Here is a 19,301-nt window from a genome sequence, read left to right on the forward strand (position 1 = left end):
AAGAAAAAGATAAGTAAGTGATTTGTTATTGTACCAATTTATAGGACTTGTGACAGATAAGCAAAGCGATGAGTTGTCTTTGTAATTAGAGAAAAGAGGAAGGGAAAGCTGCACATGGCTCGTTCTGGCAACTCTGCAGCCAATGAGGTCAGTGCTCCTGCCACTCATTAGGGAGGTTGGTCGCTGGCAGGTGGTGTGTCCTCGGGCTGCAAGAAGACATGAAGAGGCACTCGATTTGTTGTTCGCATCATCGCAGGAGCAGGTTGGTAGAGGAGGAGGAGGAGTAGGAAGGAAGCAGAGGAGGAGGAGAAGGAAAGAGATGGAGGAAAGGACTAAAGGAATGAAGGAGGGTAAGAGGAAGGGAAGAAATACTGAAAAAGCAAATAAGGGAGGAGAGAAAATCATGATAAAGAAGGGGGAGGAGGAGAGAGAGAGAGAGAGAGAGGAAGGAGGAGAACGTACGCGCGTGTGTGTGTGTGTGGAGGAAAGGAAGGGAAGAGAAGGGAGAGAGAAAATTATGAAGAGGGTCGTAGGAGCCTCTTGTATGATGGTCTGATTAAATACGTTTTCAATATGGCTGACATTGACTGTGGTTGGTTGCTGTTGAGTGGCGGCGTTTCCTTGGGCGGTATTAGAACACGTGAGGGGATAATTTTACAAGTGCATAACACTCATATACCTTGAGCCATTTAGAGCCAGTTTGATAAGTATGGATGACACGGAACAGCATAAGATAAGCTACATAAGATCAGCTACATAAGATAAGCTACGTAAGGTAAAATACAGAGGGTAAGCTTCAGAAGGTTTACTACTATTATAATTTTAAAGTTGTTGTTATTGTTGTTGTTGTTTGTCTATCATGTCTGTCTGTCTGTATCTGTGTGTGTGTGTGTGTGTTCTGTCTTAATAGGTGCTTGTTTGATCGCCTTATTTTAAATGTTTGCTATGAATTTTCGGAGTCGAGACCTATAGTAACTGTTTGGGATATTAATTGTTTTGTTAAGTTTAAGGTATCTTCAAACGCATGATAGCCAGCACCTTATGGTATAAATCAACAAAGAATGACCTCATTTTGTTGTAGAGAATGTCTTATTAGTAAGGAAGCATACATGAGTTTTCTGAATCAAGACCGATAGTTACAGTTTAGGGTTTTGTTAGGTTAGGTTAAGCTTAGGGTATCTTCAAACACATAATAGCCAGCACCTTATGGTATAAATCAACAAAGGATGACCTCACTTTGTTGTATAGAAAGTCTCATTAGTAAGGAAGCATATATGAGTTTCTTTAATCAAGACCTATAGTAACTGTTTGGGATTTTGTCAGGTTAGGTTAAGTTTAGGGTATCTTCAAACACACAATAGCCAGCACCTTATGGTATAAATCAACAAAGAATGACCTCACTTTGTTGTATAGAAAGACTCATTAGTTAGGAAGCATATATGAATTTTCTGAGTGAAGACCTATAGTAACTGGGGTTTTGTTTGCTTAGGTTAGATTAAGTTTAGGGTATCTTCAAACACATATGATAGCAGGCAACTTATAGTATATATTAAATGAAGAATGACCTCACTTTGTTATAGTAAATCTCATAAGTAAGGAAACATATATGAATTTTCTGAGTCAAGACCTATAGTAGTAACTGTTTGGGGTTTTGTTATGTTATGTTAGGTTAAGTTAATGGTATCTTTAAACACATTATAGCCAACACCTTATGGAATAAATCAACAAAGAATGACCTCACTTTGTTGTATGGAAAGTCTCATTAGTTAGGAAGCATATATGAATTTTCTGAGTCAAGACCTAAAGTAACTGTTTGGGGTTTTGTTAGGTTAGGTCAGGTTAAGTTTAGGGCATCTTCAAACACATGATTACAGGCAACTTATAGTATATATTAATGAAGAATGACCTCACTTTGTTGTATGGAAAGTCTCATTTGTAAGGAAGCATATATGAATTTTCTGAGTCAAGACCTTTAGTAGTAACTGTTTTGGGTTTTGTTAGGTTAGGTTAAGTTTAGGGTATCTTCAAACACATGATAGCAGGCAACTTATGGTATATATTAACAAAGAATGACCTCACTATGTTGTATATAAAGTCTCATTTGTAAAGAAGCATATATGAATTTTCTGAGTCAAGACCTATAGTAGGCTAACTGTTTGGGGTTTTGTTAGGTTAATTATAGGGTATCTTCAAACACACAATAGCCAGCACCTTATGGTATGAATCAACAAAGGATGACTTTACTTTATTGTATAAAAAGTCTCATTAGTAAGGAAGCATATATGAATTTTTTGAGTCAAGACCTATAGTAACTGTTTTGGGTTTTGTTAGGTTAGATGAACCAGAGGGTGGCATGGGCCTCAATAGGCGTCACTCAATTAAACAATCCTGCCTGCCCCACCACTGAGCTCAGGGACATTCACAAACAGCCCCCTAAAACTGAAGTCTTAAGAGGCAACAATAACCTCACTCTCGAAAAAAGAAAAAAAAAGCTAAATTCTCAAAGTTCCCAAAAATTCCCAAAATTTCCATTGAAAGTTTCCCAGTTCAAAATTCTCAGGGATTTTACAACCCTAGTCCAAACCATCTCAGTGTACCATGCTTCACCCATTCGACCATACCAAACCTTTCATACACGCTTTCATTACTTTCTCCATCCCATCCTGTAACACGACATGCACCTCTTACATAACTCATTTGAAATCATTTTCACTGCATGTATTCTTGATTGTTGTGCTGCATTCCATGTCCATGTCTGACACATATGATAGTTGGCAGGAAAATACTGTGGTACCTTATGCATTTACAATGATGATGTTGAATTAGATATGGTGAGGGTTTTGGAATTTAGAAAAAATAATAATAAAGTAGTTTTGTAAATAGGATGAGGGTATGTGGTGGAGATGTGAAGATAAAAGTTTAGATGTGAGAAAAAATGAAATACAGAATGTACAATATGTATAGAGTATTAATGTATATTTGTGAAGGTCTCTTAACACTGATCAGTTAAGGAAGGGAGTTTGATAATGTTATAGCACTAGTATACTTATAGTAATGGAAATGGAAGAAGGTAGAGTGGAGATATATAAACTAACAGCGAAAAGATTAAAATTCCTAACATGAACCTGACAAATGCAACAAAATTAATCAGTCACAGTGGCATAACATTACTGATTGACTGTGTTATGCTTTTTGCCTTGCTCTTGGTTCTCCACTCATCTATGGCCTACTATATAATTATAGAGTCTGGTACATGGTAAGACTGAAAGATGAGTGGGTCTGATAGTGGCTTTACAGAAGACAGTCTTGTATTCTAATAGCATCTAGTTTCCTCACTTATCTTATTTGGGTGTTTGTCTAATTAGATGATGAGTGTTGTGGGTATGAAGCTCATCTATTTGTTATTGAAACTGAGCAAGTTTTTCATTTTTCCAGACTGAGGAGTGGAGTCGTCTTCTGGTCTGGATCAGAGAAATAACGGTATGTTCTCAACCACTTGCAATACATTGTAAAACAAATGAATATTTTGTCATATCAACAGACAGGTTCAAGTAGCATTGAATATGGCAGTACATAATCTGTATCTCAATACAAATTAAGTGCTAATAGCATTAACCAAATTTATTTTAGTTTGGTCTTGTAATGAGAAAAATGGGAAGAGGAATAATATATGATGTGGAGGAAGTTGTAGGGAGACCACCAATGAGGCAGGATGTTAAAGTAGATGGGAAAAAGTTAAGTGATAGGACTGTGCAAGGTTGGAATTGCAGAAAAGGTTCTTTTCCCTTTTTCAAGAGCATCTCTTAGGAAAAATCACAAAAATATCCCAAATCCCAAAATTAATAGACAATAACTGTAGTCTCTCCACCAAATGCAAGGTAAAAAATATCAAATAGTACTTAATCGGCACATTTTTTATTATCAATATACATGGTCGATATGTGAAGGAATTGTTTTAGAGAGGACAAGTATACTGGGTAGTCTTTTCTCTATCACAGGTGACTAATTACACTTGAGGCATGCTCCAGCTCCTCCCAAGGCCCACAAAGGCCTCTCCCTGTAGTATAATGTTGATTTTTATTGTATCGTTAGAAGTTACAAAGTATTACCGATAAGCAACGCACTGCTTGAATTATGTGAAATCAGAATTTGTAAGACGAATATAATTCAAATACTAAATTATTATGCAGGTTTCAATATTGGGAAAATATCAGAATGTCTGATAGTAATAAAGGGAGGAGCAAGAAGATAACTACTAATACTCTAGACTAGTTTTGCACGAAGAAGAATAGTGGAGTTATGTAACATTCCTTAAATGGAATAAGCCTAACTTCTTCCTCTGGGCACAAGGAGGAGTGGGGCACAGACTGTGGCCCTAGTGGAAAAGAATGATACAGTATCAGACAGTCGCTTATAACCTATCCCATAAAAAGAAATTCATAGTATTTATCTGTCTTCTGTTTGGCCTGAGTTTGGTACATTCTGTTTCATGAGTTCTAAAGGCAATGCAGTGTTATACACTGGCCACTCAAATCTGTTGCAAATTTTTATGACATGGTATATATTTTTATTTAATCTTCCAAGGGCATTTCTAGTTTTCATCACATGAATGTTTGTAGTTATAGACAGGTACCTTGAGTGGGCTCGTGAACTTACATAGAAAAACAAAGCTGGCAAACCTGCTTGTATACTGTAACCATGATTAAGAAAATAATATCCACACAAGTAAGCTGTTAAAAACAGTTACTCCTTAAAAGTTAATTTATAAAAAATTATGAAAAGTTACTCCATAAAATGTAACTTATGAAAATAATATAAATTAGTTTTTTTTTTTACCAGAACATTGCAGTGGATATGAAAATATGGTAAGAACTACATAATTATTTTTGTTGCAATCCAGAACTGATCACCCTCTGACAATGTTTTTTTGTTTTGTGTTTCGTTAATAGTGTGGATGGAAGGACAAGTGGTCTGCAGTTTCATGACTTCATTTACAGTTATCTAACACTTACATTACGTTTTAACTTTCAGTGATAAGTTAAATACTAGTAAGTTGTGTTTCAAATGGCATGTCTTGTTTCAAATGACAGTGACACTGTCACTAATGTCATTGTTTCAACCAAAACTCTTAGTTGGTAAATAGGACTGAAAAGTACTTCAACTAAATTACCAATTTTAAAATATCATCAGTTTTCCTTGCTGCAGGTCAGAATTATTTGCAAGTCATCAATATAAAAAAGTGCTAACCATTTGTGGTATGAAGACACTTAAAAAAAATATATTTACCTACACACCAAGCACTCAAAGACACTGTATGTATGTATGTATGTATGTATGTATGTATGCAGTGATAATGTACAATAGATATGAGATATTGCATATAGGTATGTAGAAATGTCTCTTAAGCAAAGGTATATTTATGTATTTACAATTATGATGTTGAATTAGATATGGAAAATGTTTTGGAAGATAGAAAAAATAATTAGTTTTGTGAATGGGATGAGGGTGAGTGGTGGAGATATGAAGACAGAAGTTTAGGTGTGAGAAAAAATGAAGTACAGAGTAATGATGGATGGTTTTGAAAGTCTCTAACACTGATTAGTCAAGGCAGAGAGTTTGATAATGTCATAGCACTATCATACTTATGGTAATGGAGATGGAAGAAGGGAGAGTGGAGATATATATATAAACTGTTGATACAGGGAAAAGTAAAATTGCAAGTGTAAATTTTTTTATGGACTTCAGATATATAGAGCTACTATTTACATTTATTAAAAAGAAGAAAAAAAAGGAAAATAGAGAGGATATTAAATATTTAGAAATGTTATGAGAACCAGGGGCAAAGCAGCTTAACAGGACATGGCTGAATTTAAAAATGAATCTTTTGAGAAAGAATTAGATGGAAAGTTGTGAAGAGCAGTATTTGTTCCTAAAAAAAGCATATGCAGAAGAGTTTCTTGCCCTGGCTTGGAGGACACTACAAAAGTAAATGTTGATGAGCAATTGGCAGTGGAAGTTGTTAGGTTAGGCTGGGATGAATGAGTGATGTTGCTGTGATGAGTGTACGTATCAGTGAGATAAATTAATTTAGTTATCAGTGTTGGCACTATAATAACATAGCTAAAGCATATACTATTTAATAGACATTAATAAATTGTTAAGTAGACAAAATTTCACTAAAATGGGATATTGCACATGTAGCAAGCAACTAGAATATTGTTGTTACATTACAGAAAAAAAAAAAAGTGAAACATTTCTTGCAGATATTAAGGAATGTGGAAATATTTCACAAATGAAACATTGGAAAGGAAAGGTATGAGATTATAAATGCTGTAATGCAATGTGTGCCTTGTGAACTTAAAATATAAATAAAAAGAAATGGTACCAGGCTAAAGTTTGGGATGAAAATGAATTAAGGTATATAGGAATATCTTTTGAAAAAAATGATTCAAAGAAGAGGATCGTGATAGAAACGAGAGTATGACACGAATATTGTTTAATGATTACTGGCTGGTCTAACGTGTGCCTTGCAAGCTTTAACGGGAGATCTAAAAGAAATGCAGCATATACTGTTAGGAATTAAGGGTTGTTTGGGAAGTAATGGTAATTTAGTGGTGAAACTGAGCAGTCGAATCAGTTGTAGGATTCGAGTGTTCTAGAATTAGAAATAGACGAGTTCATGTCCAGCCCGCCCCGCGAGTCAGTCAGCGGTTAGCCTTTGTGGCGGAAACACAGCAGTCAGCTGATAGATGCTGTGCAGTCAGCGGCAAGCTTTTTAGTGCCTACTGCTACGTGTCACGAGGGCAGCAGGCAACTACATCCCTACCACTTCTACCTTATTAATACAAGTCCGGCATCACTTCGCCAACTTACTTCAGAAACTGTTCTGAAAACCCACTCCAGACTGTAGCTAAGTGACCATCTAACTATCTCTTTCCTTGGGGCTCTTGGGGTCCGGATATTGAACGGGGCGCTTAGCTGGGAAGAACAGTCCATTACAATAAGGTGAGTTGGGGAGTGTGATTTCGGCCAAAGTGTATTGCGTAAAAATAGCAGTAATACTCATGTGAAAGTCAATTTAAAATAAAATGACCAATCTTAGGGGATCAATATTTACATGGATACCACTACCTTTGGGCTCATGTTTATTTCCCAGCCAAACATATTGTAGCCCTGGTGGAAGATCAAATGGCCTTGAAACCAATAAAGAATAACAATAAAATTAATTATCAAAGGTCATTAATTAATAATATATGACTAAATGTTATCGTTCTAATAAATGCTACACTTGTTTATTTACAGCCGAGGACTCACTGGTTACACCCTACAGTACACCCTTTGCACCTAATTCTTGAAACAAATCTGTGTGACTTATGTCACAGCAAGACACCGTAATGTTGTGTTTGTGCCTGGCCAGTGTCAGTCCCGCAACACAACCACTTGTTTTCTGTGTGGAGCAGCATGCTTTGCAGCTGTCTTTGTTTGTGGTGCAGCAATGTTGCATTCTGGCCAGTCTGCAATTATTTCACATCAACTCTAGGCACAAGTTAGCTTTTCTTTAAAATAGATGTATGTAAAATTACATTAATATGGTCACTGTTTTCTATTCCGTGACTGCTTCTTAGAAAATGCCATCAATGAATTCTTGCAAACGTAGTGGATGGTGTGAATTGTAGATCCTTGATGAGACACAAAAACCTTAATGAAAAAAGTCATTAAACCAAAATTCATTGAAACGATGAGAATTTTCTGTGAATATAATTAGCAGCTGGAGAATGTCATCGGATGTTGATTTGTGGAATCATGTGAGTTGTTACATGATACTCACACCCAGTCATATTTCTGCACTGCAAAGTTCCTATACCAAGCTAGCAGACATGCCCTGTTTAACAAAAGATTATTATATATGATTGTGAGCAGCTGTCTCCTTGTGGATAAACATAGCTGAAGACCATTTTAAACTTCTTGAGCAATTAAAGAAATCTTCAGGTAAAGACTGATTTTATTAACTTGCCCATGTATTGTTTCCTACCTCATGAAGTAGTCCTCTGTTGTCATATAATGTCTTCTACTAACCTTTGAGCTTATTAGAAAATTTTAGGATAGTTTAGATAAAACAGAAGTGGAAATAGTGATGAAATGTGCAAATCTTTGTGGCCACAGGCATCAGAGTAATCCAAAATGTCCCATGGCAACCCAGACCATCGCTCAACTCACAACTGTCGGAATCTAAAGGCCCGTCCACACGATCGAGCAGTGCCCTCGAGCACAGGCGAGCGGTCTGCCCATTGACGGGCTTACCGCTTGTGCCCGCTGAAAAACTACTAGGTTTTCAGCGGGCACAAGCGGTAAGCCCGTCAACGGGTAGACCGCTCGCCTGTGCTCGAGGGCACTGCTCGATCGTGTGGACGGGACTTTAAAGGAGTGTGTGCATGATGGTGTTGGGCTTCACCTACAGGATGGCTTCACCCCCCTTGACACATTGTGTTTACACATTTCATGGGTGTGCAATATTCTGCCACCTACGGTAGAACATGTTTGCACACTTCATAGCAATTTCCTGACTTCTTTTGATACACACTCTTTCCTATGCCTTTCCAAGTTATTTGAAGGTTAATAGATGACATGTATGACAATGGAAGAGTACTTTGTAAGGTAGGAAATGATATGGGCATCTTAATAAAACAAATCATAACCAACTTTCACCTTTTTAAAATGCACCATGCAGGTATTTAACAATGTTAATTAGAGCGAGAAATTATTATTCCAACTATTGGGGGATGAGTAGGTAAGGAAGTAATCCTCAGAAGACCCAAACTTCATGAAGATCAGTACAATCATCATCTTGCTCCATACTCACCTCTGCTTTTAGATGTGACTCAGTGTCTCACTACTAGTCTTGTTTATAGAATATATTGTGTTGTGGATAATGTGTGTTTTCTTGAAAACCAGAGTATAGCTTTTTATGGAATATAAGGATTTTCATTGGGAAGCTCACACTGTGTGATAAAAAAGTCCACATAGGGGAGCTCCACGGTTTTCCACGAGATCAATTATTTCGACAGTAACAAACACCGAGCCAAAGGTTGAACTGTACATGAAGGTATCTATGAAATTGGATGTGTCTGAAATACAGGGATCAGTGTCAGCTGTGGATTCAAATGAAAATGCTGGGTAAAATTTAGTGCCCTTACAAACCATTGTACTCAAATTTGAGGATGAAGCCCAAACATTTCATACCACTGCATTGGTCTTATCGTATGCTGTCGTTAGGCTTTGTTTGGTCTTATCGTATGCTGTCGTTAGGCTTTGTATGTGGAGTCTTGCAGCAGCATGACACAAACAACAGTTCACTCAGTCAGGTTCATGGGAGGCATTACATGTCCACCCTTTGATGTCCTTACTAGGATCTGATTGGGTTGGTTGCCAGCAAAATGACTTCTATCTCAATCATCACATTATATGACTCGCCTGATTTTAATTTCAGCGTCAATCATAAGTGAAGAAAAGACTTTTTGTGATACACCACCTTTAATTTATCAATTGTAGACTTACAAGAGACAAAGCTGCCAGGATTACAACTAATTTTAAATGACTGCTGGTCAACTAAGCTATGATTGTATTGGGCTATGTAATATAGTATGCCTTTTATATGATATGAAGTTTTTACTAATTTGTACAAGTGACAAACCTTTTTAAACTTTATATATACGTATGTAGTTATGTAGAGAAATGGTTAAATTTGCAGGTTTTGAAAGGATGGTGCAAACTATGTGGGAATGCCTATGTGATCTGAAACAATACAAAATGAGAATATTGGAAGAGACCACGAAACTTATGAAGGTGAGCCAAATTTTAAAAAATTTGAAATGTGATAAATGTATCGTCATGCACTTGCTGCATTTTTGGTTATTGATAGAAAATTTAGTATTTTGAGAGTTATTTATGCACTTTATTTTCAAATTTCTAAATGTCTAAGGCTATTTAGCTCCTTTTCCAGTGGGCTGCATGACACAGTACTTGAAAAATTAAATTTTTGAACATAATGCTACTTAGTTTTTTCAATACATGTTGAGATGTTTTCAACCTTTTCTTTGATAGTTGTTCATGAGGAAAATCAAATGCCAAAAAAATTCACATAACTTGTCCATTATTCAAACATTCCAAATTTTGGAATGTCAAAAATATAAACACCGTCACTCTACCTCCGGGTGAGTGTAGAGTCCAACAACTCCCTTTGTGTAACAACCATACTCACTTCCATTGGCCTAAAACGGCTTTTTTCTTTCACTTTTAGCCTCCTCATCCACCTTTGCCTGCACTCAACTGCTGGTGGCAATAAAGATTCACCTTGCTGCATCCCTTGCAGGTATTGTGTAACAGGCTGCAGTCTGCAGCTATTCACTGTTTGTGGCAACAACAGACACTAAACATCTTGTTGCCATGTCTGTGTACCCCTTCAGCACATCTTGCCGAGAGGTCTGGAGTGATGTCGTAAGCACCACCATTAGCAGAGGAATGACAAATCTGTGCCTCTGCTGCTACTGGATTTCATCAAAGATATTGAATGACTGGATCACATTTTCATTCTGAAAAAAAGGTAAGAAAGTGTAAGAGAATGAATGTTATAACTTTAACGAGAGTATGTATTTGCAAGATACTTTTAGGAAACCAGTTTTGCGGGATTGATTTTTAGTTAGTTAGTGCGGATCCTTTCCTCCCCACCACACAGTTCACACCTATTTTTTCCTTTCATGTTACCTATAGGTCATAAACATGGGTTACAGCTTTCAAGAGAAAAGCTCCAGTAGTTTTTCTTTCTCCTGCTAGTGTGTTCATTTCACCAGACCCCCTCTTACCAATAATAGCATCTAGGTAACTAAGTTCTGGTGCTCTGGTTTTGTCTTTATTTAACTTTTGTAAATTTTGTTTACAGCATTGTATTTTTATTTATTTTTGCCGTTTAGATGGGGAGTTGAAGAAATATAGCTATAGTCTGTTCACTTAAGTCTGAGCCAAGCTGACAACATAAAACTAAGTGTGTTTGCAAGCTGAGGGTCTGATTGGCTACTGCTATGGCTTCCAAGTTTTCTTTAACCTCTGTTTGTGTTTATCTCACGCAGCACTTTCTGCTAATCTGCACTGTGCTTACGAACACGCTTAGGTTTATGTTGTCAGCTTGGGGCAGACTTAAGTGAATAGACTATAGTGCAATTTATCCACCATTTAAGTTTTGCTGCATTAATGGTTCCCTTCCTTTTCAATTGCTACCCTACTTTTCTTAACCAACTTTTGTTAAAACTACTGAAATGCCTTATGTAAATCCTTCGTTGGTTGTACTGAAGAGATAATACCCATCTTGCATTTGCATCATAATTTTTTATATTCAGTGTAATAGATTATTGTTGGTTTTTCCATGTCAGTCTTGAGGCTTCTTACAAACTCTGCTTTTAAATGGTATCAACTGTAGTCTGCAGGACTACCCTAGTCGAGTAAGTAAGGACGCTGCTGGTTGGCTGTTGGTGGGCGGGGGTATGTATATGATGTATGTCACCCAACACATTAGTGTAGGTTAAAAAAAATATTCATATTTCTTTGTGGATTATCAGTTCCACAGAGATGGGTCAGTTTTGTGAACATCACTGGATTAAGCAATGACTTTGATAGCTTGGAAAATTTCACATACCTTGGTAGTGTAGTGAAGAACAATGGCAGTGCTTGTCAAAATGTATCATGGTGGATTGGCCTGGCCTATAGTGTTATGGACTCCCTCAATTTGAGTACATGGCATTATTGATACCTGTTCAAAAGGACTAATATTTGGATCTGAAAGTTGCTAGTGCTCCCTGTCTTACTCCATGGCTGTGAAACATGGACACTGAAATGACTGTATCAAACCAGGGATTTCGTGAGGCTGACACAAGGCCTATTACCTGCATAGTCCATGAACACTAACTCTGGCTATATGGGTATTTGGTACACTGCCCAAAAGTCGACCCTGCCCTCTGGGTTGTCTAAAAGAGACAATACCAAGTGGAGGAGGCCAAGGAGATGCCCACGGAGTTCATGGGTTGAGCATGTCTGCAGATCTTGCCATGAGGTACTCGGGATGGGAAGGGAACATGCATGGAAACCTGCCTGGAGGAACCCCCGAGTTTTGCTGTCATAGGGTGGGCAAGGTGACATGCCCCCTGTCATATGCTCCTATTGATTTAATTAATCAGTCAATAGGGGTGGCACATCACCTTGCCCACCATATGACACCAAACCCTGGGGTTCCAGTAGGCAAGTCTCCATGTAGACCCCTTTCCAATCCTAAGTACCTCCCTGTGGGTGTCCCCTTGGCCTTCTCCAATTGGGATAGTTTTTTTTTTTTTCCTACAGAAACAACCTGGTGTGCAGGGTCGACTTATGGGTATGGTGCCACATGCCTGTATAGCTGCTGTTGGCATTCATGGACTATGTAGATATAACTGGCGCACGCAGTTATCTGACGCAGTCATTCCAGCGATATGCCATGATTCTGCATAGGCACTTATTACCAAAGGCATCAATCTGATTTCACATCACTTATTCAGTGTCTATGTCTCATAGTTATAAAGTAAAACAGTGAGCACAAGCGACTTAAAGATCCAGATCTGTGTTCTTCTGCACAGCAACAATACCTCATACTCCTGCTGAGTCCATAGCACTATAGGCAGAGCCAATCCACTGTACAACTTTCTGGTGAGACCTGCTGTTGTTCTGCACTATGTGAAATTTTCCAAGATTTAAATAAATGTCCTTGCTACATACATGAACACACTACTATTTCATCTAGCAAGTCTCCAAATTCCTGTGCCTTGGTCTTGGCCCTGGAAACCCCAAAGGCTTTGCCTCCTTGTGCAGTGCTTTGAGAGCCATCCCCAGAACCTCCATTTTTAATGAAGAGACTTTCTATTCTCTTTTTCTATTACTCTCACTGTTTCACGCGTCCTCTGCGTGTATTGAAACACACAAGAAATTAATCACAGCAAGGAGAGGGTGTTCCCCTGCTGCCTGGGATTGAAACCGTGACCAGCGTGATGGGAGAGCCACTCCTTATCGAGTCGGCCAAAGAGGTACCCCATGCGCTGAATGGGTCATGGCAGGCTCGCTCATCAGGTTGTCGCCACACTACACGGCTTTCCTCTAATGTAGATTAATTTGTGTGTTGAGACCTTTAGACAGTGACCCATTTTGGTGCACTATTTCACAATGTCCCTGTAGAGACAGACCTCCAACACTTCCCATTTTCTATCAACCTCGGAGAGCATGGGCCATCCTACCTGTTATACCCCTTCGGGGAAACTCAACAGAACCGTAGGATGGGATGCCCACCGTATGCCACCAGTTTAATGAAGAGATTTTCTATTCTCTTTTTCTATTACTCTCTTGGTCTCACACGTCCTCTGCGTGTATCGAAACACACAAGAAATTAATCACAACAAGGAAAGGGTATTCCCCGGCTGCCTGGGATTGAACCCGTGACGGGAGAGCCACTCCTTACTGAGTTGGCCAAAGACATACCCCATTCGCTGAATGGGTTATGTGAGGCTCGCTCATCAGGTCGTTGCCGCACTACACATTGACTCCGCAAGGATTACTGCATTATCGGCAAAAACAATGTCAGTGACGCTGGTAATGCCAACAGGTGCTTCACGATGACTTTGATCCACAACTCAGGCTATTGATTGATTCATCCATTTTAATTAACTACTTCCTAGGATATAACTATTTAACTAAGAATATCTCTCAGAACTTTTTCTCTACCCTGTCATAAAGCTTTTAACAGATCCATAAATGAAACACCGTTTCCCTCAGTTGCCCTGACCTACCTGCCTTTCAGTCAAAACTGTCCTGGAGACTTTCCTAGAACAGCACTCATTCCTATTTCCCTCGCCTTCTTATTTCGGACACTTTCCTAGAACAGCACTCATTCCTATTTCCCTCGCCTTCTTATTTCGGACACTTTCCTAGAACAGCACTCATTCTTATTTCCCTCGCCTTCTTATTTGATGACATTTATAGCTTTATCCAATGCACGGGCATCATCTCATGTAGTGCGGTGACTAGACCTGATAAGGGAGCCTCCCATAACCCACTTGGTGAGTGGGGTACTTCTTTGGCCGACTCGGTAAGGAGTGGCTTTCCCGTCTCGCTGGTTGTGGGTTCAATCCCCGGCAGCCAGCGAATACCCTCTTCTTGTCTTGATTAATTTCTTGTGTGTTTCGATACACACAGAGATCGTGTGGGAACGGGAGTAGAGAGAAAAGAGAAAATCAAATCTCGGAGCATGACAGTGGTGGCATAGCGGTGGGCATCCTCTCCTGCAATTCTGTTGAGTTTCCCCGAAGGGGTAACAGGTAGGATGGCCCAAGCTCTCCGAGGTTAATAGAAAATGGGAATATCGGAGATATGTCTCAAAGGGACATTGTGGAGTTATGTCTGCATTAACTGAACCATTCCACTATCCCATATACTCACTCCACTACTTTCTGCCAAATTCCAAAATTTTAGAAATTAGAAATGTCACTCATTTTTATAACAGAATATTAATTTGCCCTCTTCTTACTATCCCTAACAAGTGTCCATTGAGGAACCAAACTCACTACCTTCTAGTATGATGGGCAGTGAGATTGGGATTCAGAGTAGTGACTCATTTATGCGAAAATTACAATCTCAAGGATGGGGCTGAAAATGATTTGATTGGTCACAGTCAAGCTGATGAATGCAAGGGTTGCTATCATTGCTATTTTTACCTTCGAACAGTATTCCACAAATTCATTCATTCATTGCTATTTTTACCTTCGAACAGTATTCCACAAATTCATCCATAGTAACCACGCCATCCTTGTTGAGGTCGAGTTTCTGTAAGATACAAATACATGTAAGTATACTACCATCTTAATATCCTTAACCTACTATTGTACTGCACGATACCTACTCTAGCATGATCAGCTTACTTAATATTTTTTACTAGCAGTTGTGTGAAATAAAATATTCCACACCACACCAGCAACATTCTATCACCTGCACTTGTACTCAGAAGGCCCGTGTTCGAGCCCCGGCACTCAGTGCTGTTCATTACAGGGTATCACCTGCTCATTAACACAGGTCTGGGGATGTCAGGAATTCATTACTCCTGAATACCATCATGAATAGGGTTGTAAAATTCCTGGGAATTTTGAATTGGGGAATTTTCAGGAACTGGGAATCTCATTGAGAAAAATGTACAAATTTGCCAAGTTTTGGGTTTATTTACATTTTTTTTTTTTTTTGAGGCTAAGGTTATTGTTGCCTATTTAGACTTCAGTTTTAGGGGCCTATTAGTGAATGTCCCTTAGCCCGATGGTAGCGCAGGCAGGATTGTTTAAGTGACGCCTATTGAGGCTAATCCTGCCCTTCAGTTAAAGTAACACAACGACTAGGCCTGATAAGGGAGCCTCCCATAACCCACTTGGCGAGTGGGGTACCTCTTTGGCCGACTCGTTAAGGAGTGGCTCTCCCGTCACGCTGGTTGCGGGTTCAGTCCCAGGCAGCCGGCGAATGCCCTCTCCTTGTCTTGATTAAGTTCTCGTGTGTTTCGACACATGCAGAGGACATGTGGGGCCGAGAGAATAGTAGAAAAATGGAAATCAAATCTCGGGGCACATTAACACAGGCCTGGGGATGTCAGGAGATGTCAGGAGTCATAACTCCTGAATACAATAATGAATATTATTAAATGAATGCATTTCTACCACTGACCATAAGGGGTTTTAACAATAAATAAAAAAAATTACATACAGATGCATTGGAGCATGTGGAAAGCCTTGGACAAGGATATTGTCTAGTCTAAAACATAAAATTAATTTAAAGCTGGGTTTTGCGTGATTGGGGCACTAGACCAGGAACCATAAATGTAGCTCATTTCTTGTATATCACTAGATAAATACAATATGGTAAATGCAAGTACACATGCACAAGCTGGTAAACCGTTAATGCCTGTTTGGACTTTACAGATTCTGGACTAGCAGGGAATACAGTGGTATTACTGACCTACTGGAAGAAGTTTAAGGTGCAACCCTCAGCTTCCAGCCAAGGAGGAAACGAAGCTTCTTACACCTCCCAGCACAACAGAATCTTAAGTCTACTCATAGGCTGTGATCATAAGCACTTACCTCAAAAATCCGTTCCACGTGGTCTATTGGTGTTCCGTCATCAATGGCTGGGCTCGTCTGATCACCCATCAGGTCATAAATAGATGTAACAATGTCTATCAGCTCCTCCTTTGTTATGTACCCATCGTTGTTTATATCATACAAGCTGTTGGGAAAGTGAAGGTTACTCAGTGCAAAGAAGTGAATCCAAAGTAGCAGGCCAAGTTAGCTGTTGTATATTGGAAAGCACTTGGCTGGGTGGAAGAGATGTGCCGAGTTAGCTGTTGTATACTGAAAAGCACTTGGATGGGTGGAAGAGATGTGTCAGAAACATTAACCCTACGTAGAAGTGGCAAAGAATGTACAGATAAAGACACCTCAGAGCCAAAGAGAGGTGCAGTCAGTACACTTGTTTGACATATATTTGCTGTAATAAAAAATCTATTTAGAATATGTTCACATGCACCTCTCAAGCATAGTAGTTATATTTTAGGCTGATTCTAACCTACAAGGCAGTTACTTTAATAAAATTTGCTCTTCACATCTGTAGATTGACTTAACATATCCTCTTTTAAAATATAAACAGCATGATTAAATATAACTTTTTGAAGATATCCCACCAATTTTGATGCAGTTCAGCCATTCTCACAACCTGCAAGATGCTAGGCTATGTGCATGTTTATTGCTTGATTGCCCTATTTCAGTTTCCTCCTATCCTGCTGCTCCTGTACAGCCTCTGGACCTGCTGGGGAGGAAATGCTTCTGACATTAGGTTTCTGTTTGGTGGGAATACCAGATATCCTTTGGAGTAAGGGAACAGACAAAAGTAGGAGACATAAAAGGAATTATAATAAAAAAATAGCAATGGTCAGGATATGCATATTGGAAAGATGACTGCCAAAAAGTGACGACTAGGAAATAACTGACATAATAAGACCCTAGCGGCCGTATGCTGGTCTCCCAACATCATCCTCAAAGGAAAACTTAGCAATTCCAAGGTACCTCCAGACCTCCCTTGAACCTTTCCCTTGGGACATAATTAGGGATTATATCGTCATTTATGCATAATGAAGTGCTAGTAAATTCTCATTGGCGTAAAATATGTGAATTTCAGTCCACCTTGACCCAAATATGAGGAAAAAATTAAAAGATACAAACAAGTTTATAAGACTTTAGTGTAGAAGTGAATAAATAGGATGATGTTATCCTGCAGGATGTCACGTTTATTGACAGCGTAAAGTATGTTCCATAAAGTGAAACGTATGAGCGAGAATTATGTTATCAGAATAAGAATTTCACTTTGTTTATTCATAAGTGGAAGAACTGCGAAATATTCATTTGCTCTAGCTATACGCTTTTCACATAGAGGAAGTGGCAGCACCGCTTGTTCTAACAATCGTCAGCTGAACCGTGGTCCGTGGACCATCACCTCGTTAAGTCGACTGTTTTCTCATCCATATTTCGTACATGAGGTAAGTACTACATCGATAATAATCATCTCCTGTGCTGGGCAGGAAGGTTTATATTATATAGGGAAGTTACTCAGATTTCTTGTGCACAGGATGTTTACAACATAGGTTCAAGGGCGAGCTTTTTAAGCTGCCAACCCACTGTAGTATATTTCGCATGCTTTTAGCCTATTATTAAGGATTCTAGCCACAAACGCTTACATATAGAGTGCAAGAAGTTATTCCTAGGCAGCTACTGTTATTATATTGCTTATAAGCAGAGGGCCATATGTGACTACAGACAGCACTGAAGTCAACGAATGTGACTTCATGTAGCCCAGTTATTTTAAAGATTATGGAACGATCAGGCTGCTTTGCTGAAAATAACACAGTCTGACGAAAATACGTGGCTTGTATTTTAATTCATAAAATTAACCGAAAGCTCTAGATCGCAGTGTTACCAGATAAGAGTGTTTCACAGAAGGTTTCGATCTGGCATCACTGCTAGGAAGGAAAACATCGGTCGACGGGAATATGGCCCGCGGGGAGGCCGTTCGCCAGATGGTGTGATAAAATTTTGAAGTTTATGGAATTTTTACATTACGAATGGAAACGATTAACAACAGGAACAAATTGATACATTTAGGAGAAGCCCATGCATGCCCTACAGTGTAATGATACGGGGTGCTGCTGGGATATAAATTTATAATGGATATTGGACTATTTGTTTAATAAGGCGGCATAATCAAATATTGGGATCTGCATTTTAAACTTATTTCATCCCTTTATGAATGAACCATGATCAATCTTGGGTGAGCCTCGGTAACCATACTTTTAGTTTTTCAGTAGATTTCCATTACGTTGCAAGGTGGGCTGTTGTAATGACAAGAGCGCACCACAGCAGTAACCAGCCTACCTCATGTAAACAGCCAGCAGGAGTCATCTGAGCCACCTGGGAAAACTTGCACTTTCTGCGTTGATCACATTGTGGTTTGGTTTTAGACAAGACTCAGGAGCTGACTATATACTCACAATGATTAGTTAAACAAAAATTGCCGTCAAATGATTAATCAAGTGTAAGACTTAGCTGATTAACTGTGCGCGGAGTGAGGCATTTCTATCGGGGAACTAGCACACAGGTGCGACCTATGGAGCGGTGATTTGGGAGACTTGCAAGGTCGTGTCCTTGGTCGCGTCCGTCCATCCTGAAAGCTTACGGTGGAAAGGGGACCTCAGGTAGTGAAGGCTCGTCATGGTGTGAAGCGCGAACTCAAAGCATTTTGGATTGTATCGAGCTTCAATCTGAAGTGCTCGTGAGAAACATCGTTATATTTGAGAGAGAAAAAAAAAATTTGTTACGGAAACTTTTACCATTATATGAAAATACGATGAGCACGAGAGCTAATGTCACCTTTCCAACAATCAATAGTGAATAACAGGGCAGGAGTCTTGTGGCAGGATGTTGTTGACAGTGTCCTTGGCGAGAAGTGAGAAATTAAGTGGCTAAAGGTTCCACTCGTACGCAGTGAGTACCTGACTCATGTGAATGGTGAAAATAATTTGCTTTTAGTTTTCTGGATTTCTATTGTGGGCAGTCTGAATAGTTTAAAAGCACAACAAAAATAAAATATTCAACAGATATTTTTGGATTTAAATATTCGTTTGTGTTAATAAACGACAGTATCCCTAACGA

At 39.0% G+C, this 19,301-nt stretch overlaps 1 protein-coding gene and 1 long non-coding RNA gene across 4 annotated transcripts in view; one reads left to right on the plus strand and one right to left on the minus strand.

Moving 5' to 3' along the window:
* The first annotated feature begins 140 nt into the window (after nucleotides 1-140).
* LOC126996580 (uncharacterized) lies at nucleotides 141-16,171 on the plus strand. 2 transcript variants are annotated; one of them, XR_007751267.1, is made up of 5 exons: nucleotides 141-262; nucleotides 3,436-3,480; nucleotides 9,749-10,600; nucleotides 14,837-14,908; nucleotides 16,023-16,168. It is a non-coding gene; the product is annotated as an uncharacterized LOC126996580 (long non-coding RNA). The 2 variants fall into 2 exon arrangements; XR_007751268.1 differs by lacking the exon at nucleotides 14,837-14,908 and having other exon boundaries at nucleotides 149-262; nucleotides 16,023-16,171.
* Nucleotides 10,131-19,301, minus strand: part of LOC126996579 (calsenilin-like) — a 49,078-nt gene continuing 39,907 nt past the window's right edge. For both annotated transcript variants that reach the window (XM_050857175.1, XM_050857176.1), the window contains exons 5-7: nucleotides 16,182-16,326; nucleotides 14,827-14,889; nucleotides 10,131-10,589 (exon numbers count right to left, since the gene is read on the minus strand). In XM_050857175.1, the coding sequence (XP_050713132.1) occupies nucleotides 10,542-10,589; nucleotides 14,827-14,889; nucleotides 16,182-16,326 (256 nt within the window). In that variant the 3' untranslated portion in view covers nucleotides 10,131-10,541. The remainder of the gene's footprint in view (nucleotides 10,590-14,826; nucleotides 14,890-16,181; nucleotides 16,327-19,301) is intronic.

This window comes from Eriocheir sinensis, chromosome 10 (genome assembly GCF_024679095.1).
Source record: "Eriocheir sinensis breed Jianghai 21 chromosome 10, ASM2467909v1, whole genome shotgun sequence".
In the NCBI taxonomy this organism is placed as follows: Eukaryota; Metazoa; Arthropoda; class Malacostraca; order Decapoda; family Varunidae; genus Eriocheir; species Eriocheir sinensis.